General features: G+C 40.6%; 1 protein-coding gene across 4 annotated transcripts in view; it reads left to right on the forward strand.

The window, feature by feature from the left end:
• MYH9 (myosin heavy chain 9) overlaps window positions 1-26,521 on the forward strand; it is a 72,591-nt gene that overhangs the window by 22,736 nt on the left and 23,334 nt on the right. For 3 of the 4 annotated variants that reach the window (XM_050323732.1, XM_050323734.1, XM_050323733.1), the window contains exons 4-16: window positions 8,546-8,573; window positions 9,173-9,266; window positions 14,219-14,311; window positions 14,998-15,061; window positions 15,612-15,710; window positions 16,588-16,731; window positions 20,088-20,183; window positions 21,272-21,390; window positions 22,207-22,359; window positions 22,884-23,057; window positions 23,855-24,028; window positions 24,656-24,770; window positions 25,264-25,326. In XM_050323732.1, coding sequence (XP_050179689.1) covers window positions 8,546-8,573; window positions 9,173-9,266; window positions 14,219-14,311; window positions 14,998-15,061; window positions 15,612-15,710; window positions 16,588-16,731; window positions 20,088-20,183; window positions 21,272-21,390; window positions 22,207-22,359; window positions 22,884-23,057; window positions 23,855-24,028; window positions 24,656-24,770; window positions 25,264-25,326 — 1,416 coding nt within the window. The remainder of the gene's footprint in view (window positions 1-8,545; window positions 8,574-9,172; window positions 9,267-14,218; window positions 14,312-14,997; window positions 15,062-15,611; window positions 15,711-16,587; window positions 16,732-20,087; window positions 20,184-21,271; window positions 21,391-22,206; window positions 22,360-22,883; window positions 23,058-23,854; window positions 24,029-24,655; window positions 24,771-25,263; window positions 25,327-26,521) is intronic. The other variant, XM_050323736.1, reaches the window with a different exon arrangement.

The raw sequence follows: 26,521 nt of genomic DNA on the forward strand, positions 1-26,521 counted from the left end.
CCATTTGAAACTGCATGTGCATTCATCTTGTCCTTCATCTCTGCCAGGTATATCATTATATAGGCAAAGATATCCAAGCAGCTGCAATTCTGCAACAGGGGACAGGTGACCTTCCCTGGTCTTCCCTGGTGGTTCAGAGCTAGTGATTAATCTACATGGATGTTTTCTTTGCTGTTGAGAAGATGTCTGCATCAGACCATTGCTTTAGCCATGTCTAAAATTTGGAAATCCCAGACTTGACTTGCTTTATTGTATAAAGCTGAAGAATGGCAGCCCTGCCTCTGTGTTCCAAGTATGGGAAAGTTGCTATGAGCTCTACTGGAGTGTTTACCTTTCCCAGAACAATTCTAGCTGTGCAGTATTCTCAGCAGTATTGATGGTCAAGAGGTTTACCCCAGCTCTTCTTTGCCTAGTGCGAGATACCTCATTTGTGACTTTTTGGAATGCCTGTTGGTTGTCAATATCTTTCCCAGTTAGCTTTTCAAGTAACCTGCTTTGACCTGTTTAACTAGGTTTGGAAGGATTTTTCTGTGTGGATTCACATGTGCCTGTGTGTGCTAGCAAAACGTCTAGAGATTGTTTTAGGGTTATTTGCTGCCTTATTTCCTTGTTGCTAAAGGTAACAGTAGCATTCCAATGTCTACTACTGGTGGTGAAGGAGAGTAGGTTGTTGCAGTGTCTCTGGTCCTGGCCAGCCTCTAGGGCAGTGGAAAGCAGCATTCCTATTCCACTTTCTCATTTTGCTCAGCAGTGGGGGAGGCTTGGTGCAGCAGCCAGTGGTATGGCAGGAATCTGTGCAGAGAATAGAAGATGAAAGGGTCGGGTGCTCCACATGAGCCAGAGGCATTTAGGATTAGGCTGCCTTCCCTAGGTTACTTTCAGAACCCTGAAGCCTGGGCATCCTTCATGGCCTGAAGAAGGATAGCAAGCTGTTGACTCTGACTTCTGTCAGCACGGGGTATAGTTATCTCTTAAGCTGACAGAGTGGAAAAGCTTTTTGTGTTAATTGATTTGGACTCTGATTTTTTTTTTTTTTTTTTTTTTGGTTTTCAGTCAATTTATGGTATTCAAGTAAGCAGGCCTTTCAAAGGGCCGACTCATCAGGAAAGGAATTGGGAAGGGGAGAGGAAGATGAGAGCTTTGTTCCAATCTCTGCTAATCCAGAAACTATTTAACCCTTTTCAGGCATCTGTGCTGATAAACTGTGGGTGAGCTTGGTCCTCTTTTTGTGTCTACTGGTTACTCCAGTGACAAAAGTGTCACGTGTAACTTAGATATTCTGAGAGGTTATATTGCTTTTTGTTAATTTTCACCAGAAGTACTTTCTTGAAGCAATAAAATGGAGGAGGACTTGTTCAGAGTAGGTTATTTGTGGCTGGTTTTGTTTTTTTTTTTTTTTGATTCCTTTCTTTGACCCAAGACTTTGACTCTCAGAAATGAGGTGAGAACATTACTTTGCTGCACTGTACTTGGAGAGACTGTGCTTCAAGAGCAGAACTCTGAAAAAAGTGTAACATTTTTGCTTTTAGAGAAAACAACCATTTGTCTTAATGTTTCTGTTCCCTGGGTAACCTGGATGCCAGAAACCTCAGGCCTGCTTTCAGAGGAGTTGCTCTTCTGATGCTGATGTTTGAAGCACGGTGCCTGTAAGTGCAGAGGTGTCTTGAGCACATAAATAATTATTTTAAGGCAGCAGTTATATACTGAGGAGGTACATTCTTTACCTCATTTCATAGTCTCCAGGGCCTCAATTTAGAAAAACATATTTTAAAGCTGTTAAACAGCACCCGTTTGTCTGTTTGGAACCCATTCCAAACCCAAATTCCCTGTAGGGAATTTTCTGTGTCAAATAGTGATAGAAGCTAGAAATGTCATTGGTATCTGGAGCATGGTGTTGGTTTTAATGCCCTGAAAAGTATCTGAAACTTCTATAATAGATTAGGTCAGTATGGTTATTCTGGTCTACAAAGCTCAACCTGTTCAACGTAGAGATAAGTAGGAGAGGGAATAGGCAGCACATAGCTAATGAACATAATCCATCTCTTTTCTCACCCAGTTTTCTCCACATGTTGTTGGCAGGCTCCTAACATTTCACCTAACAAACTTCTGAAAACCATTGTGCAGTGATTAAACCCTCCTTGACCTTGATGGATTAGTCTGCAAAGGAGCCTCTGCAACCAGTACGTTGCTGATGTTCACTTGGGTGTTAGGTAGTCTCTGGATTTGGTGTTTAAAAGAAAAAATTTTGAAGCACAGCAACCTCATTTTTTGATGCCTTGTTATACTGAGGGATGAAACATGGTGTGAAGTGTTTTAAGACAAATTGCTTGCCATTGTAGATCCTCACGTGCACCTCAGGACCAGTAGTGATTTTCACTACAGACAGTCCTCTAGATCTGCTTCTATAAGATAGGGACCTTCAAGAATTTTATTTGTAATTCTTAAATGTTTGCATATCTGTTTAAGTTTCTGAGCTAGCAGAACACTTCTGTTTTTAACTTGCTTGCTGCCAAGTAATTTCTCAGGTTGCTTCTTAGCACTGGTCTGCTGTGCTGCACTATACAAGACTCTGTGAGTGCTCATTAATTCAGACCTGCTCAGATTATGTAGAGGCACAGATATCTCTTTCAAGTTGCATGTAAAGGTCTAGTTCTATTTCCACTAAACCCAAAAGAATATGGACTGTGGTTTCACTAGTTTGTTTCCAAGATTTGTCCATATTTCTGATGCAAAGGGCAACATTAAATTTGGATACTAATTGTGGAGAATATTCATTTTGATGGTGTCTGGATACAAATAACAAGAAAATATGTACGTAGTTTCTCATTTTCTTTTTGAAATGTTTTACATGCTTTGAATTACTTGAGATGTCTAAATACAGCTCTCAAAATCTGTGTCTTGAAATGTGGTTTTCAATAGAACAAGGAGCTAAAAATGAATCCATTGCCCACTTGTTTTTTAGTAGCTACCACACCCTTTTCAGTTCATTCCTGTAAACCAGAGCAGGAGCTCCCTGGCAGTCACTTATGTAATGGTTCAGCCCCTGCTGTCAGTCTCCCTGCAGTTCACTGTTTTAGTATCATGAGCTGCCTGAGCTTTTGCAGGCTGTATACCAGTTTTTCTTTTCTGTCAGAACTTCATAAACATTTGTGTAACCTAAAATTACAGCCTAACTTGTTTTCTACCATCTCCAGATTCAGTTAAGGAGTGCTAGAGAAAGGGATATGGGCTCTAGTCCAAAAATGTCTTGGGGGAATAAATATTTGCATTTGACCCAGTAGGATATATTTCATTTTTCAAATGAAACTTATTTTTCTCCTTGTGGCTGTCCTCAAACTTCAGCTAATGCAGAGCTGAATCTTGGCACTGCAGAGTTCCTGCCAACTCCAGTGGGGTTTTTTCTATTTTTTTTAACCATCTTTTTTTTAATATCTTTTCTGTTGTTGAGAGCTATCTTGAATATGCTGTGTTTGTCCTTCATTTGATTTTTCTTTTTTTTTCTTTTTGTACTTGATGATAATTTATTAGCATTTTGAAAGTTCTCTATAATTCATTCCTTAAATGATAATGCAAAAACAGGCTCTCAGGCTCTGTTTTGGTGTTCCCCTGGAGTGTTTTTCATCTTGCTCAAACCAACATATAGGTTAAAGCACCACAGTGAACATATTTGATTAGATCTGATGCCAGTGGGGTTGTTCTGTGTAGCACAGTGTATCAGGTGCCTGGGGCTCCTCTTGTGTCAAGAGTCCTGAGGAAAGGACATTTGTTGTAAAATTATGTTGATGTTGGAAGGGAAATCTGACGAGGCAATAAGGAGCTGAAAATACCGCATGATTGAAGCGCTTAGAGCATTTAAGACTAATTCTTGCTTTAGGTCAACTCCCTAAGTTGGTCGGCCAGCAAGTTGGCTAAGTTGGGCTGCAGGCATCCCCCAGGATGCTGGGGGAGCAGTGTAGTAACGGGAACTCGGAGGGCCAGGCTGCTCCATCCTGCCAGATGCTCTGTGGTTAGGAGGTGGGTGGTACCGTCGAGCTATGGTTAAGCTTTTAGCCTTAATGAGTCAGCTATAGGCAGGGGACTGCAAGCCAAGCCTTTGCCTTTCAGCTCCACTTCCTCTTAGCTGGAGAGATGATGTCACCATTGTGTGAATGCTATATTACTTCTCCTTTTATGGAGATGAACAGGCCTGAAATGGGAGTCACTCATGCAGAGGAAGTGGGTGATAAAGGCCTGGTAGGATGTTCTGTAACTGAGATGGGGAGCTTAAATTGCATATTCTCTTCTAGCCTCCCAACCTTTTCCTTCTCCCATCCCAAAACATTTAAAAACAAAAGTCATGAGTTTGGAGCTGCATTAATTTATCAATTATGCCAATTTATTCGACCACAGCAGTTCAGCATTCATTCAGGCTTGTTGTTTTGCACTAAAATATTTGTTTGAGGACTTTCTTTGTACGAGAAGTTCCTCTTGTGAAAACAAATTTCGGTTTAATTAAGTTTTTAGTGTATGCTGAAGCAGTCAGCTGTCTAAAATGTGGTCTTTTATTCTTGGACTAAAGAAAGTCAAGAATGAGTTAGATATTATGGGGTTTTTTACATAGTTAAATTAATCTACTGATCTTATTATACAATACTGCTGTATAGTTTAAATTTAAAGGATGTTTTACTTCCTGAATTTCTGGATGCTTGAGGCTGCTGCATCTTATGATCACTTGAATACTGTGGTGATGAGAGCTAAAGAAGAGCCTAGATAAAAAGCTTTCCTTGTCAGCTGGTTTGAAATACAGAACTGTTGCTATAATTAACTAATGAGTTGTTATTCTGGATTATTTTTAATAAGTAACTCTGTTTAGGATTGAAAAGCAGATGCAGATTTCTTTTAATCAGGCGTTTCTTGATTGTGGTATTATAAGCAACCGAGTTTATTGTACCCAGCACATTCTCTTTTGCTGAGTAGGTTGCTTGCACAACTGACAGTGAAGTACAGGCAAGTGCTGACTGAAGTTGTGCAGAACACCCATGCTGAATGATTGGGATTTTTTTTTAAAAGATGAGGTGGAGGTAGCCTCTTGCCTGGACAACTGAATTCTGATTCGTGATGGCTCAAATCAGTATGGTATGGAGAATGAATATTGGCATTTTAAACAATTCTTAACTGAAATTGTATCTGAGAGTTATGCTTTGTATGCATTAGCTCTTTGGCCCTTTGGTCGGCTCCAGTTTCCTGTTGCTCAACACATTATTTGAGTTGTCTGTCTGTACACAATTAGAAGAATTCCAGCTATCCCAATGACTGCTGCTTTGCAGTCCTGGGAAAGAATTTCCCCCGGATTGCAAACAGGAATGTTGCCTTTTATGGTAGTGTCTGCACGCTCCCGGTGACTTGCCTGCACTCGCAGGTACGTTCCTGCTGACTTAAAGCAGAGGTGACTAAGGCAGCTGCAGTCGGCCACCAGGAAAGTATGCTGGGGGAGGAGAACGGTGCCAAGAGGATTTTGAACACTGTCTGTGACTTTTCCTGCCTGAGCACCTTTCAACACCTTGCTCTGTGTCAAGGCAGGGAAAAATCCTGTGCTTGCCCCTTTGAGACTTTCTAGGGTCACTTCAGGGTGCTGTTGTTACATTGCCTCACTGGAATGAGGCTTGAAAGAACTTCTCAACTAAGTATGACAAAATTTGGCGTGATCAAGCAGTGTTCAGTGTCAAAGACCTTCTTGGTATTATCTGATGTTGATCATCTCTTTTTCTGTTGGGCAGTCAGTTTATCTGTCCGCCTACCAGTACTCTTTTACTGGATTGACTGGAGGAGGGGGAATGGGAAAGCATGTGCTATTCAAGTGCTTGGGGCTCCACTGCCTGTTTGAGAAGTTCCAGATCATATTCTGGGATCAGAGCTGGCTACCAGGAGTAAGGAGCACCTTCCTTAGAGTTGCCTTTTTAAAGATTTTTTTTTTTTCTTTCTCTCAAATCGACTTCTTAGAAGAGCCTCTGTAGTATCTGAATGCAAGTGTATTTTCTCAGGCAAGTGGACTGCTTGTTTATAGTCAGTCATGCTTTTGAAAGTCAGATGTTATTCAGAGGCACAGTCTTGTCCTTTCACATAGCTGCTTTGCAATGGAGAATTGTACCCAGGTGTTGCACTACCCAAGAATACATTTCCTTAGGCAATCCATAAATGAGTCATTAGTTATTCCCCTGATCCACCTTCAAAGTGCCCAGTCATGCAGAGGTCTGGCATGTGCCTTCTGAGCCCTTGACCCACTGGGAACCTCGAATGCGTGGGGCCTTTGGCTAACATCTTCTCTCGACCTGGCCCTCAGCAAAAGGGGTGACTGTCTCAAAGACAGTGAATTAAATTCAGCACTTGAAAAAATGAATATGCAATGCAAGTAAAGCAGCAGCATCTAGCTTTGAAGGCTTAAGAATTTGCCAGGCCAAAACCGTTTGAGTGGTGATTTTCTTCTGCCTGCTTTCTTTCAGACCTGGGGCTGATCAGCTCTTTCTGAGAACATTAGTAGGGTAATGACAGGTAACATTCTAAGTATTAGCAGAAAAAAAGCAGATTATTTTTCTTTTATTTTTTGTGCTTATCTACATACAATCAGTTTCCAGTAAAGAAGCTTAAGAGCAGGAGTGGTGTGTCTGTAGCATGTGAACCTAATGCTTTCATTATTGGTTTCAGAATAACTTCAGAAAAGATGGAATTGCAAATTTGGCAGGTTTACCAGCTTTCCTTATTTCATGAAAATATGTCCACAGGCTAGATATACTCCTCTCTTTATAAACTGAGTTTATAGAAGATTTTTCTTGATGAATATGGCATTCTTGAAGTTAAAACTGAAATGCTAAATTCACTTGCAGCAGCACTATTTAAAGGTATAGAAAGTGGTTTCAGGTACTTGAAATCTATCAAACTAGAAAGCCTTCCCTAATTGCAACTCAATCTCTTTATCTTGCACAAAACAACTTGAATGGTGACTTAATTATATCGTCTAAGTACTCTGTGGTGGGAAGAATACAGAGTGCACTTGGTTTCTCTAAGCTATGGGAAAAAGGATTAGAAAGAGCCAGTAGCTAAAATGTGGAGACAGTCACAAACATAAACATACTGATGAAGGTTACCAATTGCTGAAATAATTTAATAGAGCAGTAAATTGTATACTTATGGGTGTTTGAGGCTTGCTTTCTCTCTCTTCAGAGATTAGATCTCAGCCCAGTGCAAAATTGGGACTTGATGGGAAAAGGAAAGTTGAGATAACTGAATGAAATCTAACTGCTGCTGTGTTACTGAGCTTCTCAAACTGGAGATCTGACAGTCCTCTGGTCTTGATTTAAAAACAGACAAAAACCTAGAATGAAACAAAACAAAAAAAGCCACAGCCTAGTGGGGATTTTGAGTTTGGTGGCACAGTGTGTTCTGTGAGTGCCCCAACGGCTCTTGTGGACTGTCAGTGAGTGACTTGCTGTGCCTGTTTGTTCCATGTTTGAATAGGTCTTGCTGCCCTTGTGATCACTACAGGCCAGTAAGGCTGTTCTGGTATAGGTACAGGCAGGCGCTCTCCAGTCTGCCCAGTGCTCCTAGCTCCTTCCTGGTGGTGTGGAGAAGGAATGGGATGCAACCTGGGGGTGGGGGGCCAGGCAGGCACGGGGTAGAGGGGTAAATGAAAGGTGAAACAAGACAGAATCAGGGGAGTGTATTCACAAAGAAGTGGTGCAGGAGCTGTGGAGTGAGGGCATGGTGGAAGGACTAGTCAGGAGTGTGCATAAGGAAGTGGAATCATAGGTGGAAGCTGAAAGGAGATTAAAAGGTGTGGGAGGAGATAGTGGTGAATAGGCTGGGTGAGTTAAGTTCTGTAACTGGGAAGATATCATCCACAGCTGGGAATTGAACACAGGCATTAGTATGTGTGGTGGTATGTAAACATGAAAAAGAAAAGGTTTCTACTGTTACCAGCTGCCGTGTTAATACAATAGGGGTTGGTGTCACAAACAATCAGCTGTATAGGATGTAGGTTTTGAGTCCATTCTGTACAAAGTAAGTAACAAATATTTCTCACTGAACTTCCAGTGTTTGTTTTGGAGTGAAAGCCTCTGTTTGATGTGAGTCTTTGGCACTTTAGGATTTTTAACAGTTGCTGTCCCACTTCCCCTCTCCCCCTTCAACTGCTCTGCTGATAACTTCTGTAAGTCAGTACGGGCCCAGTATAATAGGGGCGAGGGGGCTGAAGAACAAGTAGATGCACATCGAACTGTAGCTCTGTGGTAAAGAGACATTCCGTGGGAGACTTCTGTATTGTTTGTAGAAAAATTGTAATGCAAATAATCTTTCTGGATGAAGAAAACTAAATTGCTGTGGTGCCATTATCCTTTGGCATATGGTAGGAGGTTGGGGTCTTTTGCCAGAGAGGAGGTTACCTGGCCATGTTTCTAAAGATACTTGTCAGTGTTTTCTAGTTCCTGGTTTTGTCTTTGGTATTGATTTCATTCTGTGAGAGAAATTCAGTTTTAGAGTCCTAGTCTGACTACTTTTTTATATTTTATTCTAGATCGAGAGGATCAGTCCATCCTTTGCACGTGAGTATTTACAATTGCCCGTTTGTCTGCATGTCAAAGCTTGTGGTTTTATATTCTTGATTGAAGGACTCTGCAAATTTTAGGTGATGGTAGTAGGCTTACAAAATCAGGTAATAATGGAGAGTCAAGGAAGGTCCCACTACAGTTCCTCCAATATATAATTCTTTCTGCAAAATAATTTTTGTAAGAAGTGGAGGAAGGGTGTTTTTGAAACAGCCCCTGTGCTCAAACTACTAAAGAAATACAGCTTTATCGATGGAAAAGGCTTCGAGTGGTCCTTCACATTTGATGCAGCTGTAATGTTTAGGTTCATTCATACTGCTGAGGCTGATAGAGTAACAGATATTCTTGATACAGCAGTTTCTCCTCTAGACACAGTAAAATTGATTGGCCCTCCGTCCTGCTTACGTGTGGAACCTGCACCCAGCTGCAAACTGGCTAAGGGTACAGCTGCAGTCCAGCTTTTTCTCCTTCGCTTTGAGGGAGGTTCTGCAATGGCCAGAATGCAGTTAAAGATGTCTGTGGCCCTTTTGGGGCTAGAAGTATAAGTATGTCCCCCTACCTTTTGTTTGCGAATTAACTGCATATTTTCTTTACAGAGGTGAATCAGGAGCTGGTAAAACAGAGAACACCAAGAAGGTCATTCAGTATCTGGCTCACGTTGCTTCGTCGCACAAGTCTAAAAAAGACCAGGTAAGACCTGGCTTTACTGACGCTTTATCGCTGTGCTGACTGTGGTCAATAAGTATGTGCTGGCTGATGTTGGTAAAAGCCATATTGGTCTGTAGAAGCTTAGGTACTGACATGTATCAGGGGACTGAGGAGGAGCGAACTATGAAACAGTAAAAGTTTGTCAAAAATGGCAAGCTAGGGAACACTGTTCAAAGTCATAACTCCTTTAATTCAGTGGAGCTACAGTGGGGATAAGCTCATCCACAACCTCTTGGATTCGGGGGCAAGTGCATTGGCAAGAGCTGCTATAAGTGAAGCATCACCTGTACTGATCTTTTTGCATGGATGTATTGCTTATAACCAGTCTAGGCAGTTTAAAACTGATCTTTCTATGGAGGAGTTGTCTTCTTTCTTCTGTACCATTACTGATTAGGTCTGGCTATTATATATACTGTCTCCAAAGTGGAGAATACAGTGATAGGCTAGTGGGTATCAGCTGAAAACTTAAAAATTTTAGGAAAACATTAAAAGAGGGGAAAACAGCCAAGTGTTAGGAGCACATGAAAGGAGGGTGGTGATGATGGTGGGAGGACTTTAAAGATGTCTCACTTATATTTTTTTCCCCTCCCTCTCCCCCGATGGACTATTGCCGAATTCTTCAGTTGTATCCTCGTAGGTGAGCTGCACGTTTACTGCACGTTCTGCACCAGGAATGCGTTTTCTGTCCCATTGTGTGATTTTTTTGAGCAGCTTTTCACTCCACACCAATATCACTTCCTGCAGCTAAAACAAATCCATAGACAACTCACAATTTTTATTTTTTTTTGTGTGTGGTGCACAGTAATTTTTTTGTAAGGATGTTCAATTGGAGACTATAGTGATATCAAGAATAGTTGTGTGCTCAATACTAGTTTGCATTTAAAGTTTTTCTTGCAGGGTTTTCTGAGATGTACTATTTGAGAAGTATTCCTCCAGGACAATAGGACTGGACAAGGCCTTACTAGAACCTGAATCATATAGTGCGTGTGTGTTCCTAGTAAGATTAATGTAGCTGAAATATTTAGCTTTCTATTCCTTGCAGTAGGTTGTGGCTGTGGGTTGCAAAGAAAGGTCACAGGGAAGGCTGCTCTGCAGACAGGGTGTTCCAGGACTGTGGGCTTGTTAGCCAGAGCTGAACACATTGGAAAAGTTCACTGGTGAGCTGTGTAATGAAAGCAAGTTGCCAAGTGTGTCCACTGTATCTCTACATAAGAGTTTTCCTATAGTAACTTAATGTGTTGGCATGTCTTATATGTGTAGAGTATATAAATAAGAAGGCATCTCTGCATGCAGGCACACTGTGTGTGCATGCACATAGTAGTAACTAACTCCTGGAATCCAACCAAAAAAAAAAAAAAAACCACGTTCCATGTGCCAAACTTTCAGACATATGAAGGCTTTTTCCATGGTCTGTCAGTAGCTCTATTTAGAAACATTCTCCTCTTTTTTTCTTTTTTTTTTAAGTGTGGAAAATAGAATCATGGGGTTGAGTTAAGTATTCTTCCACTGCTTGTCCTTGTGCAAAATTTGAATCACCAAAGCAGGACAGACGATCTGCTTAGGAGAATAAAACAGTCCTAAGTTGGACTGGTTGGTGATTTGCCCAAGTTTGATATTTAATTTTTTCCCGTAAGTTTTGATTTTTTCCAAAAAGTCCTACAGCTCACATTTTGTTCCAGCTTTGTAACTTGACTGGCCTTAGCAGAGGGGATTTAGAGCTGTAGTCTCTGAATGTTAATCGGTAGAGTGCTCTCTGCAACAACTCTTTACAAAGCAAACTTGGAACCAGAGTATAAGAGTTCATGAAGTTGAATACGTTTAATTTTTTGATGATATCAGGTATACTGGTCATGGCAGATTCTTTACCTTTAATTAGGATATGATGGTGTTGAATCTTTATGCTGCAAGACTATAGAAAGTAATGGTGCTTTGTTTACCATGAAGGTTTCTTGACTGTCACCTGTATAAGTTTGGGATGTAAACCCCTGTTTGTCCAAGTATCAGAACAAAATCAGATTTATAAAGCATATTCTTCAACTCTAGCTCATCTTATTGGAGGTAGTGAATGCATTCCACCATTCTTTTCCAGTGTATTAGTATATTCAGCTAAATAACTCCTACCTGCATGGTGTGACTACTAAGCACATTAAGGCTCCTTTGGGGATGTACTAAATCTATTTAAATATTTGTAACAAAGGTTAAGTTACTGATGACCTTTCTCCCTTCCCTGTCCAACCACTGTTGCTGGATTGAGTTATTTGATAATCTCTCCCATGACTGCAGAGAAGAATACAAAAGCAAATCCCTAGAGCATAAAAAACAAAACAACAAAAAAACTCCAACAAACCAAACGGCCCAAACGCCCTCCCCCATATATTATTGTTTGGGGTTTTTTTAACTGCATGCTGTAAAGGTAGCTGTGATTTCTGGATGCCTTTCTCTGTACCTTCTAAAGAATAAATGACTAGCAAAACTTCTGCCTTGCATAGAAAATTTCCCAGAAAGTGTATGAGATGCAAAAAATTCAGAGTACAAGGTAGATGTCAAGGATTTTAGTTGCTTTAAATTGGTGGTGTAACTTCAGAGCAGTAGAAACAGAGCATACTGAAGAGTGTTGGACACTGCCCAGCCACAGGCTAAGAGATCCGATGGCTTTTACTGCTTCCGTTTTCATGAGGAATATAGCACATACTTCGAATGCATGCCAAGTATTAAACAAATTTGTTTCAGGTCAAGGAATGGCAATTACAGGTGCCAGAAAATCGGCAATGTCTTAATGATAGGAACGTTAGAATTTCTAGAAAGCTTGCGATGGGCAGCTCTGTGTTGTACTGGTTTTGCTGCACAGAATTACACGTTGTATAATAATAAAGTATTTTCCATCAGTGGAAGGTAGCCATCAAAATGGAAGGTAAAAACCCCCAACAAACTCCACCCAAAAACCTCTTTTAAATTTTAAACATAACGGAATTGGCTTTTAAACAAAGACAGTGTGCAGTGAGGAATGGATATGGGGATTGTAGACGCTTAACCTCATGTGCCGTTGCTGTGGCATGCTGAGAACTCGATTTTCCCACTGCGTCATGGTGCTATGGCAAGTCAGGGGGGCTCATTGACTTCACCAACTCCTCAGCCTTTTCCTCTCCCCATAGCTTGGTATTGTTGTGAGCTTGAGCTGGCATTCTCTATGCCTATTGCTACCTTGGTGTTTAAGAGACATAATCACCTCTGACCCACAGTTTATCAACACCTACTTGAAACCAGTGACACTTTTTCCTGAGGTACTAAATAACAGGAGGGACTATAGTACAGATTTCCATAAACTTTTTGTAGCTAAGTATGACCTTAGTTTTATTTTTAGCCAAGTAATTAAAATAGATCTGATACCAAAACCTCATTTCTCTTCCCTCCTTGTTCCATAGTTGAGTTTAAATGTTATGTTGCTGTTATCTTTCACTTGAATAGTAATAGATTGCAGTCAGAAACAAAGGTCTAGGACTTCACTGCAGGATGGGGAAGAGGAATGGTGTGAGGGAAGAACGCTCCAGCTTCAATACATGTGTCAGAACACAAGGGGAAATGTGACTGCCCCACAGTTTCAAGGACTGAACCCTAGTTTGAAGGTTTTCTCCTCACAATGCCTCATGCTGGGTCTATACTGATGTCCCAGCTCAGGTTCCCTTTCCAGGGCTAAGCCCCTGGTTGTAGATACTTGATGGTGAATGAAGGTGTTTGCAGCAGCTGCCCCTTCTGTACTTGTGCAGTTCTGTAGGGGCTGAGGGTCTTGTTTGGCTTTGCACTTTGCAAACATGAAGTGAAGTGATTGGGAAGTAAAAAATAAAGACTTGTAGTTCATTGTACAGTTTCTCGTATATCTTCCACTTTTTTTTTATTGCATGTATTTTTAGAGACACTGTATAAGAACTAATCTGTCTTTGAGAACAAATGGGAACAATTTTCCTTTAGAAACAACCTTAAATAGTTTTCCCATAAATTCCAGTTCTCACAAATCAAACTTCATTTCCATCTGTTATGCACAGGCAGTCTTGAGTACTTGCTGATAACTGCTAAAAAGAGAAACATTAATCTAAACTGTAATTTTCTGTCTCCAGAGGCTTTTTAGGTGATCTTGAAATATATAGAACTCCATGCTTTTAGCACAGAGGACAAGTAATTTTTACAACAACCAGGGATCCATCTAGGGCCTGCAGGGAAAGGTGAATATGCTGCAGTGGTCTAGCACTTGGCAAGGATAAAGGTTCTGAATTTCTTTTTCTACAATTCCAGCATTTTGTGTTCCTTGAGGGGAGGAGTGTATGAATATGGCAACAGAATGCAAGCAATCATGCAGTTTGTGGGATACCACTAATTCTCTTTTTTGTGTGTGCCTCCTTACAAAGGAGGTTTTTCCTTGTTTGTATTTTGGAAGATGTAGACTCCTTAAAAAGTGCAAACTTTTGCTTTGTGTTTTGTTTTTTAAAACATTAGACCTTTTCAGACCAACTGTTACTAGCAGCATTCAGAGCTGTCTTTAAGTAGCTAGACAGGATTTTCCTCACTCTTCCAGCCTGTATGGCAGTACACTTCTGGGATGAGGACCTGGTCTTGGAATGGTATGGTGTTTCACTTTAATCCTGGAAAGTCTGTGGGATGTTACAACCAAGTGGCTTTGAAGGGCTCCTTGTTAACAGAAAGACAGCACTGGGATGTGTTTGTGTTGAGGAAGGGAATAAGGCCATATTTGTGACCGTTTCTGTTTCACCCAGATAACTAATGAGTCTCCTTTGAAGGTTTAAGTGACCATCTCCTAAGGTTTAATATGGCTTCTCTACAGCAGATGCCAGCTAGTGTGAATTGAAACTGCAGCGCTGGTTTGACCCAAGGTTAATGTAGTGAACCGCTACCTACTTTATTAATTTTGGATTTCTCTCTAGGGAGAACTGGAGAGACAGTTGCTCCAAGCTAATCCCATCCTGGAGGCCTTTGGAAATGCCAAGACAGTAAAGAATGACAACTCCTCAAGATTTGTGAGTATTACTGTCTGTCATGAGTGCCAGTATTCTGTACTTTCCAGAGGGAAGACTTGTTCTGCTTTTGGGTGATTTGCTGTCAGGGGCAGGATAACTGTCTGTGAGTGACTTGCTTCAAATTAATCTGGGAAGTCAGTTTCATTCAGTGAATTATCTAGAATAGATTAGGTAGGTCTCTAGAATGAAGAAACCAGAGCCTGTGCCAGGATCATTTATGCTGATTTTTATTGTAAGTAATTAGTTTTATCCTGGAGAGCAATACTGTTCTTTATTTTGCTTGCTCTGGACAACAGTGGGCAACATCTGAGGGGGCAGGTGGAGGAGCTGGAGCTAACTGAAGATGGGTGAATCTAACACTGAAGGAGGTGAAACTGTCTCAATAATATAATATGTGAAACTGAAGGGACTCTGGCTGTAGGAAATCTAGATTGAAACATAGTGAGTTTGAATTGTAGACTGCCTGAATGTCAGAGATGTCTCGAAGTGTTTGGTGTCCTGTTCGTTAAATCACTGTTGTGATCAGCAGGCATTGCCTATTGGCTGACCTTATATTTTGCCTAAAACCTGCCTGACCTGTTCTGAGTTTCCTTTCCTGGATTAAAAAGAGGAGGTTTACTTTTTTTGTTTATTGCTGTTACCAGATAGAATGAATACTAATTGTAATGCTATTGTATTTCTCCTAGGGCAAATTCATCAGAATCAACTTTGATGTCAATGGCTACATTGTTGGAGCCAATATCGAGACCTGTATCCTTTATGTAACCACTTGAAAGAAGAAGTTAAAGGCTATAGAGGTGGCAGTAATGGCACCTAGCACTCTCCTCACAACTGACTTAATCTGGTTGAGAAAGCAATAGGAAGCACTCTAAGTTGATGCTATCAGGATCACTGTTGTAGTCTCCTGTTTTATCATATAGTCGTTTGTGACCTTTGTGATCGTGGTAGGATATTTTCTGAATGAATGAATTGTAATCTAAAGGGACTGAAATGCAAGCATAAACTGCAGTAATATGAATAGGTTTGGAATAAGTAGTTCTCACTTCTGTCTAAGGGAAGTGGGGATGGGTGGCCACTGTTTTTCTGGTTTTTATCAGTTAAGTCTCTCCTATCATAGTCATCATTCAGAGGCTGGTAAAACTGAGACCAGAAACACAAGGGGTTGTTGACTGATAATGCTTGCTAAGTCAATACCTGTGTTAATAGGCATGAGGAGAATGTCAGGCAGTATGAGTTTTTTCTCCTACCATAGAATAGGAAGTGATTTGTATGTCCTGTCATATGCCTTGACTCTCTGAAGATCTGCTGGAGAAGTCACGTGCAATTCGCCAGGCCAAAGAGGAGAGAACCTTCCACATCTTTTACTACCTGCTCTCTGGGGCAGGGGAGCATTTGAAGAGTAAGTGTGGTTGTTTTGTGATGAATGAATCCCATAATTACTACAACAGAGAGTTCAAAACACTTGTAGACAAGGACCTGTTCCTTCATAGTTCCTTGTCTTTGCCTTTTAGATATGGTCAGCTCTCCTACGCTTCTTTCACGCACTCGTACATTTATCTGCCCTCCCCCTGCACTTCTCAGTTCCTGAAAACTTGCTTCTCTGGTTCCTTCCTGCGCTTGTCTCCATGCCAGCAATGACTCTACGCCCTTCCTTATCTAAATGACTGTCCCGTGTTTAGTCTAGTCTTGCATGATGTAAACTATTCTAGTGCAGGAATGGTCCTACAGGGATGTACTCAGTGTTTAACTGAGTGGAGCAAATCTGCAAGCAGCTAAGCAGCTCTAGCAGTCTGGGATCCTGGTACACCTAGCTTTAATACGTCAGCCTAGTAACCAGGGTCTGTGTTATGCAAGAGCTACAAATTGATCTGGAGGGAAGGGCACAAGGAGAGGACTTTCTCATAGTTGCTGCTGTTTCAAGAGCTATATATAAACTTTTATCTGAGTTGAAACAAATGAGGTATCTGAAATTAAAGGCAAATTTACTTTCAAATTAATCCCTGCTTCTTATAGACTTAGGGCATAATGATGATTGACACTGCTTTGGTGGAGTAGTCCAGAGGAAGGAATAGAAAAAAAATGAGACAGAAAAACTCTGGTTTTATCTAAAATACATTAAATGTTCAACCTGCAGTAAAACTGGGCTTAATCCCAGATTCATCCAGTGCCTGGTAGTATATGGAAGTTGGAAATTTTTCTTAGTGGTAGCTTGTTGTCTGTTAAAAAAAACCCAAAAAACCAAAACATAGTAACTTCTTTCTCAATTCTCTCCTAAGACGATCTACTGCTGGAGCCTTACAACAAATACCGCTTCCTTTCCAATGGGCATGTTACCATCCCAGGCCAGCAAGACAAAGACATGTTTCTGGAGACTATGGAGGCAATGAAGATCATGGGCATCCCAGATGAAGAGCAGATAGGTATGAATATGCAAGGAACAAAAGAGGGAACAGACATCTCTGGAGCTCTTTTGTTCTGAGGTTCTTTTTTGATTTTGATTTGGTTTTGTTTTAGTTTGTTTTTTTGGTTGCTTTTTGTTTAGATTTTTTTTCTTGTTTAGTTTTGCTTATGTTCATTCCTGCCCCTGCTGCTCCAAGTGAACAGTGTGCAAGTAATAAAATGTAGTGACTTTGGAGTGACCCACCTCTGGATCTACCAACACAGTTTCAGTTTATTCAGGTCTCTGTAGGAGTGAAGCAGCTAATGAAAACACGCTTCTTACTGTTTTTGTTCTCAGTCTGAGGGCTGTATACCCATTTTATGAATAACACATCCAAGATACAAGAGTCCCCTCAATTCTCTTGTGCAATGCAAGGCTTGTGTGCTCACCCTATCCCTAAGAAGCGGCTTTAAAATAATCTAATCCAACCACTGCTGGATTAGTCCTTTGAGAATGAACTGGTCAGAGTGCCTTTCTTTCCAGATTAACACTGAACTGCTGATCAGAAATTAATATTGTCTGATACTGGGAGCACAGTTCCATGACAGGGAAGATAGAATTGCATGCAGCCAGCACAAAGTGCAGTGATATGTATTCACCAGCACTCTGTGCTCTCTTTCATGATCTGTCTCACTGGTTAGGAATCAGTGTTCTGTGAAATCTCACTTTCCAAATGTATATGGTCTTCTAAAACTAGGACTATTATTCTCTATACTGAAGCAAGCAAGCATCTGTGGTGGTTTGAGGTCACCACCTCCTCTGCTGAAGGTTGCAGCTCTTGTGGCTGTAGGGAATATGTGCCTCTGCCTTAAATATTGCTCTTCACAATCCAGCCTACTAATAATCCATGCTGTTGTTATCCACAGTTTAATAGCCTTCTTGATATCCTGAATCATCTGAGATTGAAACTGCTTTATGGCGGTGAAGAGAAACTTGCCTAAACCAAATAAAATAATTGGCAGCCTAATTCATTGTCAGGATGTTCTCTTATGCTCAGTTTTTTGAACGGAGTTTTTTAATTGATGCTCTAGGGCATGTCTTTGCTGTCACATAGATGAGCTGTTGGTTCCAGCCACTACAGCAAAAATAGCTTTAGTGTTTTGCACTTGCTGTTCAAAGGGTCAAGTGCATTAATGTTCCTTACAGGAACATTGGAAGAACTGCCTAGCTGCATGGTAGGCTTACTAAGTTTTGATGTAAAATCCAGACACCATCTTTATTTATAAGATCATATCAAAATAAGATGTCTGTTCAGGTGCTAGGACTCCAGATGCAGCTGTCAAACCACTGAATTTCATAACATGCCTTTAGGAACATAGAATCATATAATATCCCAAGTTAGAGGAAACCCACAAGATTCATCAAAGATCAGCCTCCTTGTTCTGCACAGGCCCACCCCAAGAATCCCACCATGTGCCTGAAAGCATTGTCTAAATGTTTCAGCTCTGGTGGGCTTGGTGCTGTGACCACTTCCCTGGGGAGCCTGTTCCAGTGCCAGTTTTTTAAGACTCAGCATAAACCGTCCCTGACATAGCTTTAGGCCATTCCCTCAGGTCCTGTCACTGGTCACCGAAGAGAAGTGGTGCCTGCCCCTCTGCTTCCGCTTGTGAGGGAGCTGTAGGCTGCAATGAAGTCACCCCTCAGTCTCCTCTTCTCAAAGCTGAACAAGCCAAGTGACCTCAGCTGCTCCTCCTATGGCTTCCCCTCAAGGCCCTTAACGATCTTCATAGCCTTCCTTTGGACACTCCATAATAGCTTTATATCTTTCTTCTATTGTGGCACCCAAAACTGCACACAGGACTTGAGGTGAGGCTGCACGAGTGCAGAGTGGAGCAGGGCAATCAGAAACATATATGTTTACTCCTAATGTAGTACATGTGGAGCCTTTGTTCACTCTCTTATCAAAAAGATGTTTGTTTAAAACCAAATCTTTCAGTAATAGTGTTGTGGTTTAACTCCAACCAGCAATTAAGCCGCACGCAGCTACTCACTCACTCTTCCCCAGTGGCATGGGGGAGAGAATCAAAAGAGTAAAAGGGAGAAAACTTGTGGGTCATGGTAAAGACAGTTTAACAGGTAAAGCAAAAGCTGCACATGCAAGCGAAGCAAAGCCAAACAAGGAATTCATTCACCACTTCCCATGGGCAGTCAGGTGTTCAGCCATCCCCAGGAAAACAGGGCTCCATCATGCGTAACAGTGACTTGGGAAGGCAAACACCATCGCTCCCATTGTCCCCCCCTTCTGCCTTCTTTCCTCAGCTTCAAATGTTGAGCATGATGTCGTATGGTCGGAACCCCTTGCATCAGCAGGTTCACCTGAACCTGCTCTGTCCTCTCCCAACTTCTTGTACACCCCCAGCCTCCTCACTGGTAGGTTGGGGTGAAGCAGAAAAGACCATGACTCTGTGTATACACTGCTCAGCAGTAACTAAAACATCCCTGTGTCAGGAATGCTGTTTCCAGCACAAATCCAGAACACACCCCCTAACAGCTACTGTGAAGAAAATGAATTCTATCTCAGCCAAAACCAGCACAAACAGGTAGAAATTGGGGGATAAAAAGATCTTTGGTATGAGATCCCCTTTGCAAGTGACTGGCAGTTTACTTTGCTCAAGGCAACTAGAAGCTGTTATGCAATGAGCTTTGACTGAGACACGGTCAAAATTGAATTGAAACTGTGGCTTGAAAAATGTCTTTCCTGTCCTGGCCCCTGGTGTTGCTTTTGTGACGTGCACCATTTGAAGAGTATGAATATATCATTAGCAATGGGGTGGGGTGCTTCAGCATGTCATTAGTAATACTTACGGTACGGGCACTTTCGCCCACATCCTGGTGCCTTCCATGTGTTATAACGTATGTCTGTAGGGACTACAGATCTTGGTCAGGGAGCTGAAAGTGTAACAGGGTTAAAGAAACAAAATCTTTTTTAATTGGTTTGTGCTCTTAACTGTCTCTTTCCTGTGTTTAACAGTAATCACTGAGGAAAACTGAGTATTGAATTCATTGAGTGAGTTGTGACCCTCTAACTGAGAACAAATGTTTTATCACAAAATGCAGCTGATTTAGGTGGCTCATTGTCCTCAGTCCCATCTCTCACCGTCCTATAGTGATGCTGAAAATGAGTAAATTTCTAGGCTCTGTAGGCTCGCACAGGAGGAACAAGGCAAGTCCTGTGTCCTGAATGGGAGTCATGTAGAGGAATTGTCTGTAGTGTTTTTTTCAGAAGGATCTTTGGGATGTTGAGAAGGGCCTCTTAACCATGTCAGGAAAGGTAGCTGGGTCATATCAGGGCTTTTGGTGATGTCTGACACTGAGTTATTATTATTTTTTTAAAAGGTCTGCTGAAGGTTATCTCAGGTGTTCTTCAACTTGGCAACATCGTCTTCAAGAAGGAGCGTAATACAGACCAAGCCTCTATGCCAGACAATACAGGTAACCAATCTCCTCTCCCCCACCAAAGAAAAGTGCAGAAAAAAGCCTACAGGAAGTGCTTGCAAGTAGGAGAATGTATAACAGAATGTATGGAATGCTGAAATCCTGTTTTTCTATGAGGTGAATTATTTGCCAAAGTTGCTGGCGTGCTCCATACAAATACACACTGTTTTGCCAGGCGTGTGTTTGCAGCCACCCACGGGCAGGAATGTGGCACTGTCCTTGTGTCAGGGCTAGGCAGGAAGTACATGTGATGACCAGATGAAAAGGATTTCTCTACTGGAATATGTCAAGTGTCTGTGTGTTTTAACCAAGCTGTAGGAATTGCTCCTTCAAACCTGTATTATTACACTTTAAGGAATCTTCTTTGCTGACATTGTAGGTAGTCTTGTAACTGTAAGAGTAAAGTGGTGGATAGTTTTATGGTGTGTATAAAGTACATATTTGTACATAGTGTACATATTTTAATTGCACTGCCTGTTGTTGCATGTGTAAATAGTGCCACGTTTCATGTGATAGAAGACTATCTGTTGGAAGATTTAACTCTTAGACCTTCATTGTAGATGTACTGCAGAAACAGAAAAGGTTGCTAATTTATCACTGTTTATTTTATAAGTGAAAATATGCTCTAACTGGCATTTTGCGGAGGAGAGCAAACCATTTGGGTTTTGGATCTTGAATCTGAAATACAGAGCTGCCTCAAAGATTAATCAGTAGATGAAGACAGAACAATTAGCTAGATTAAGAAAGAAATCTATTATGTGATGTATTTTTAAATTGATTGCAGATGAATTTTCTAAAGCTTCCATGTTATGATTTAGTGTTATGAGTCTATTGCTTCAAATTTGCTCTTGTGGATTCTGGAGAAAATCAATGATCTGTAGAATGGGTTCAAGAGGGTTTTCTTGGATTTTTTTTATTAGGAAGATACTTTGTCTCAGCAACATGTTCTTCATTTTAACACTTTTTTATAAGCTGTTTCCTGGCTTTTCTAATTTTTTTTTTCTGGAATGTTTTTCTTTTTCTCTTGTTTTCTATGAGAAAAACGAAATAATATTAATCTCTCTGTTTCCTCATCTCATCTTCAGCGGCTCAGAAAGTGTCTCACCTTTTGGGTATCAATGTGACAGATTTCACTAGAGGTATCCTGACTCCTCGCATCAAAGTTGGACGAGATTATGTCCAGAAAGCTCAGACCAAAGAGCAGGTATGTGTTCTCTAAAAATGAACGGTCTCTAATCTTACCACCACAAAATTAATGAATGTATTAGAGATTTCTGTAGTGTTTATTAACCATCTTTATGGCTACAGTTATGGCAAACACACTTGAATAATGTAGCATATATATTTTTTCTAGTATTTGCTCATTTCATCTGTGTAAAGATAGCAATCACCCTGCCCCTATATCACTTTTTCTCGTCTTAAAAAACAAACAAACAAAAAAAACCCACCAAAAAACAAAACAAACAAACAAACAAAAACAACAACAAAAAAAAACCAAAACCACAAAAAGTCCCCTAATTTTGGTGACTGGCTGTCCATAGGGATTAAATTCTTTCAGTGTGGTGTGCAAGGGTGATACATTTGAGTTGGTGTAATACAAAAAGCACTATTTTTGAGTAGGTCAGCTATGAGGATGGAGAAATTTGCTTCTCACCCTTGAAATTGATGGATAATTTTGTAATGCTCTTGAGTCAGGTTGTACTCTAAATGAAGCCTGACTTAGGAGCTAGTGGCTGCTTGAAAGGAGCAAAACCTCTGCGCTTACTGCCCGGCTTCCTTATGAACACATCCTTATTCTTTGAATAATGAAACATGCCCCCATAAACATGGAAGGGATCGGGAAGAGCTTGAAGACTGGAAACAGTCACAGGTTGCCTTTCCATGCTGCCTTTGCATTTTGGTGTTTAATTTCTTAGTACACATAGTATTTATATCAGGTAGGGTAGTGTCAGGGAGGGATTTGGCTTCACAAATCCAAAGGTATAATGTAACTCCTGATGTTTATCTTTTTGCTGCTTAGGCTGATTTTGCCATTGAAGCACTGGCTAAAGCCACTTATGAACGTATGTTCCGGTGGCTGGTTATGCGGATCAACAAGGCGTTGGATAAGACCAAGCGACAGGGTGCATCCTTCATTGGAATCCTTGACATTGCTGGCTTTGAGATTTTTGAGGTAAGGAGATGTCAGGTCCTTGCATGGTAGGTTATTTATCTTGTCCTTACTGTTTAAAGAAGTTTGGAAGTTTTGAAGAAATTTCCCTCACTTTTCTTGCTCTGATTTTATATATGAGGATTAAAAGGGGACTTTCCAATCCATACACTTTTAGGCATTTGTCTTCAGGCTTCTGTTGCTTCCTCTTCATATGAAGAGGACTTGTCAGCTCTGCATTTGTGAGAAAACCAGTCTTTTCTGTTCCTGGGTTAAGCAGCTGCAGTAATTCTTCTGCTGTTTACAACTAAACATTCTTTTGCAAAGCCTGAGGAACAAAGTGTATGAACTTCCCTAGGGATTGCAGCAGTGATGCAGTGGCACGTGACAGTACAGGCCAAAGGGGTTATTGGCAATAGACTGTCTGCCCCACACAGAACACTGGCCTGAATTCCTGAACTACAGATACAATCTTTCGTGCTAAGAGAATAGTAGGTGTGTCTACAAAAGCAATTGTTCAAACATCTCTCTGTTTTTTTCTTCATTAGCTGAACTCCTTTGAGCAGCTGTGTATTAACTACACAAATGAAAAGTTGCAACAGCTCTTTAACCACACCATGTTCATTCTGGAGCAAGAAGAGTACCAGAGGGAGGGCATAGAGTGGAATTTCATTGACTTTGGCCTGGATCTGCAGCCCTGCATTGACCTCATAGAGAAGCCGGTAAGCTTGTTGTTCTACCATGGAGCAGCAAGAAATGGCTGCACTGACTTTGTCACTGAGGACATCACCTCTACCTGTAGACTGGACACTGGACCTATAGCTTTCATAATCTTCTACTGACACTGTGCTGATTAGAAGCAGAAATGAATAGTTTCTTCTTTGTCTAAAAGTGTGTTACCAATAGAGCTGTTAGTTTCAGTTCTGTAGGAAACACTACCTGAAAATAGATATAGTCAACCACTTTTTCCTCTCACTAAATTGTCTTCATTTGTGTGTATCTGCATAGTGCTAGATGTATGTGTAGCTTACCATAAGCAGTGTGAACTTAGTTAACTACAGCTGTGATGAGAAGCTGTGAATCACTGTTGCTCTAATTGTACTCTAATGAAACTTGAAAATGTATAAATTTCCTAATAGATGTTCCATAGTCCTAGTAAGGACTAGTTTGTGAAATTTTCACCTATGGCCTTCTGCATTTAGGCACTTGGATATATTTAGAGAACAGTGTGATAATGTTTCTTCTATTAAAAAAAGATATTTTTTTCCCCAAAAACAAACTTGACAAATGTCACAGAAGAGACTTTATCATAAAAGTGGTCAGAATTCAGATGAGGATATTGAAGAATTATTAGCAGTTTCTATTATTAAGGAAGTAGTTAAACTGATACCACATAATAGGTGAATGTGATGTGGATCAAGCTTAGGAATCCTTTTTCTTTCTCCTCTTGCCATCTAAAGATGCTAGTTATTGATGTAGTCATGTATTTAATGACGTTGTGATGTTTCCCTTCTTTAAGGCTGGGCCTCCTGGTATACTGGCCTTGCTGGATGAAGAGTGCTGGTTCCCAAAAGCAACAGACAAAAGCTTTGTGGAAAAAGTTGTGCAAGAACAAGGCACCCATCCCAAATTTCAGAAACCAAAACAGCTGAAAGACAAAGCTGACTTCTGTATCATACATTATGCTGGCAAGGTAAAGAATAGCTGAAATGTGAACACTGGAATGTCTGCTGTATTTTGTAATGTATAACCACGGCTTCTTAGAAATGGCTACTCACCAAAACAGTTGTTTATGAGAAACCACTGGAAGATTTCATTAAATTCTTCCATTGCTATGGACCTTACAGTGCCTAAGGGAATTTGCCTGCAAATTTATATCTATATCTATATCTATATCTGTCTATCTATATATATATAATATGAAACTTGAAATATGTGTATATAGTTCAAGACACATCAAACTGACAGCAATTTAAATTTGTTCTCTGTGATTTGGTGAGATTGGAGGTGCTTTTCAGAAACCTGCATCAAGACTTGATCAGCGAAAATGATAATGCAGTTATTTTGTGTCACATTTTGGGTGGTGCAAACTAGCATTGCAAATCCATTCCCTTTACTGACAGAACAGAACTTGCAGCTGTTAGTTAAGGGTTTGAAATCCATAGGTGTACTTACTTAGATGGCAAACCCAAGAATGGTTAAGTAATCTGTTTTTGATTTTGCAAACCTCAGCTACTTTTACAGACTGTGCCAGATGTTGATGCATCTTGGGGTGCAGAAAATTGCCTCCCCATTTTCTTGATGTGTTTGTCTTCTCCAGGTGGATTATAAGGCAGATGAATGGCTGATGAAGAACATGGATCCGCTGAACGATAATATTGCTACTCTTCTCCACCAGTCGTCGGATAAGTTTGTGTCTGAGCTGTGGAAAGATGGTATGTAATTAACCTTAATTTCATCTGTTTTCTCTTATTTTATGTGGAAGAGTTTGTTTGATCATCAAAAGTCTCTGATGAGCTGTGTTGCTTTTTTTCCTCTGAAGACTAAGCCACCAAGATGAGCATTGTCTGGAACATCCTTTGCTTAGATTATGGTATTTCATTAACACTTCACTTTAACTCAAGAGAAAGGCTCACTTCCATCAACTGACATTAAGCTTCCTGAATATATATCACAATTATTTCTCAAAACCAAGAATACCAGGATAAAATATGAATGTGCCATTATGTCCCAGCAGCTTGCATAGCTGCAGCACTCAAACTGAAAATCTGAGGTCAAATCTATGTTTTCAGTCCTGCAACTAGCGTGCTCTTTCTGCAGTGTTGTTCAGTATTTTACTCTATCTTCTCTGGGTTTATCTGCTTTTGAGTCTTACTGTTACTGTCACTTTCTGTGGTAGGTTTTCTTTGACGTCTCTGTCTGTTGCAGAGATGCAGAAGGTTCAGAGAGCCTATTTCTATCAACACTTTCCTATTCTTCATCTAGAACCAGGTGACTGAGAAACCCAGCTGTCGTGTCATGTGTGTAATGCATCCTAGAGCCATGCAAGAAGTGCTTCCGTTAACTTCTCTTTGTCCCTTTGTCATACCTGCCTGTCCTTCTTGTTCATTTCCTCTGCTTTGTGCTAGTAGCTCCTCATGGAATTTAAAGCAAAAGTAAAACTCACCTTACTAGTGAATACAAGAAAAATAGGGATATATTGAGGTGCTAAAAGGTGCTCCTGCAAGACTTGGATAGGAACAGCTAAAGGCAAGTCCCTGGCAACTGTTTGAATGTAGAGTTAGCAAGGCTGTATTTCTTGCAAGATTTGGAAGGAAGATTTCCAAGACTGCATATGAACTGAAATCCAGGTTAACATTAGTTCTAGTATTGGGATTTAACTTCAGCAGCTGATCATTTAAAAGAAAGTTAGTTTGGCAGAGGAACTTATACTGGATCAAAAATGGTTGTCAGCAAGTTGTGCCTCTCAAGGCCTTTGCTGTGTGACACTTCTTTTGGACTTGAAATGTCAACTGACTACAGGTTACCAGTTTTCATTTATTGTTCTTAGCTGGATCTCCTGTTGCAAGTGACTGTCTGTTTTGCTATCTTGATGTAGATTGCAGGGCTCAAGATTTTTAAGAGGATTGTTACAGCCACAATCTGGGACACACTTCTGTGGATTTCCCTGTGATGTCATCTAGTAACATCACCTTTTCTTTCTGATAAGGCAACCTTGACCCTATTCTAACAGCTACTCTAGAAGTGAGCCGTTCTAAATTAATATTAGGTGTAAATCAGAATATTCTTTCTTGTTTATTCTTTTGTAGGAATGTCTCTTAGCAGTTGTGGGGTTTTTTTTAATCGGAAGACAGTTGAACACAAACTGGTGTGTTTTCTAAAGTGAAGATTTGGAGCCTGAGTGTAGTCATCAACCAACCAAGATAGTGAAAAATAGCTTGAAGCACTTAATAAAAATGTACTGGGGGTATGGAAATTTATAGCGATACAGTTGGCTTTTGTTGGATGGGTGAATTTTTATCTCTATGTAGAAAAGTAATGGGAAACAGTAGTGCTTTAGTTTCTTTTTGCCCCTGCTACTATCAGATCTAGCTGGCTTCTGTTGCGGGGAAATAAAAACAAAAAAATTAAAAAAAGAAAGGATCTGTGGAGTCCATCCATCAAGGTGATGACTTTGTTAGTGCTT

Source organism: Myiozetetes cayanensis, unplaced genomic scaffold (genome assembly GCF_022539395.1).
Source record: "Myiozetetes cayanensis isolate MyiCay16 unplaced genomic scaffold, myiCay2020 scf3, whole genome shotgun sequence".
In the NCBI taxonomy this organism is placed as follows: domain Eukaryota; kingdom Metazoa; phylum Chordata; class Aves; order Passeriformes; family Tyrannidae; genus Myiozetetes; species Myiozetetes cayanensis.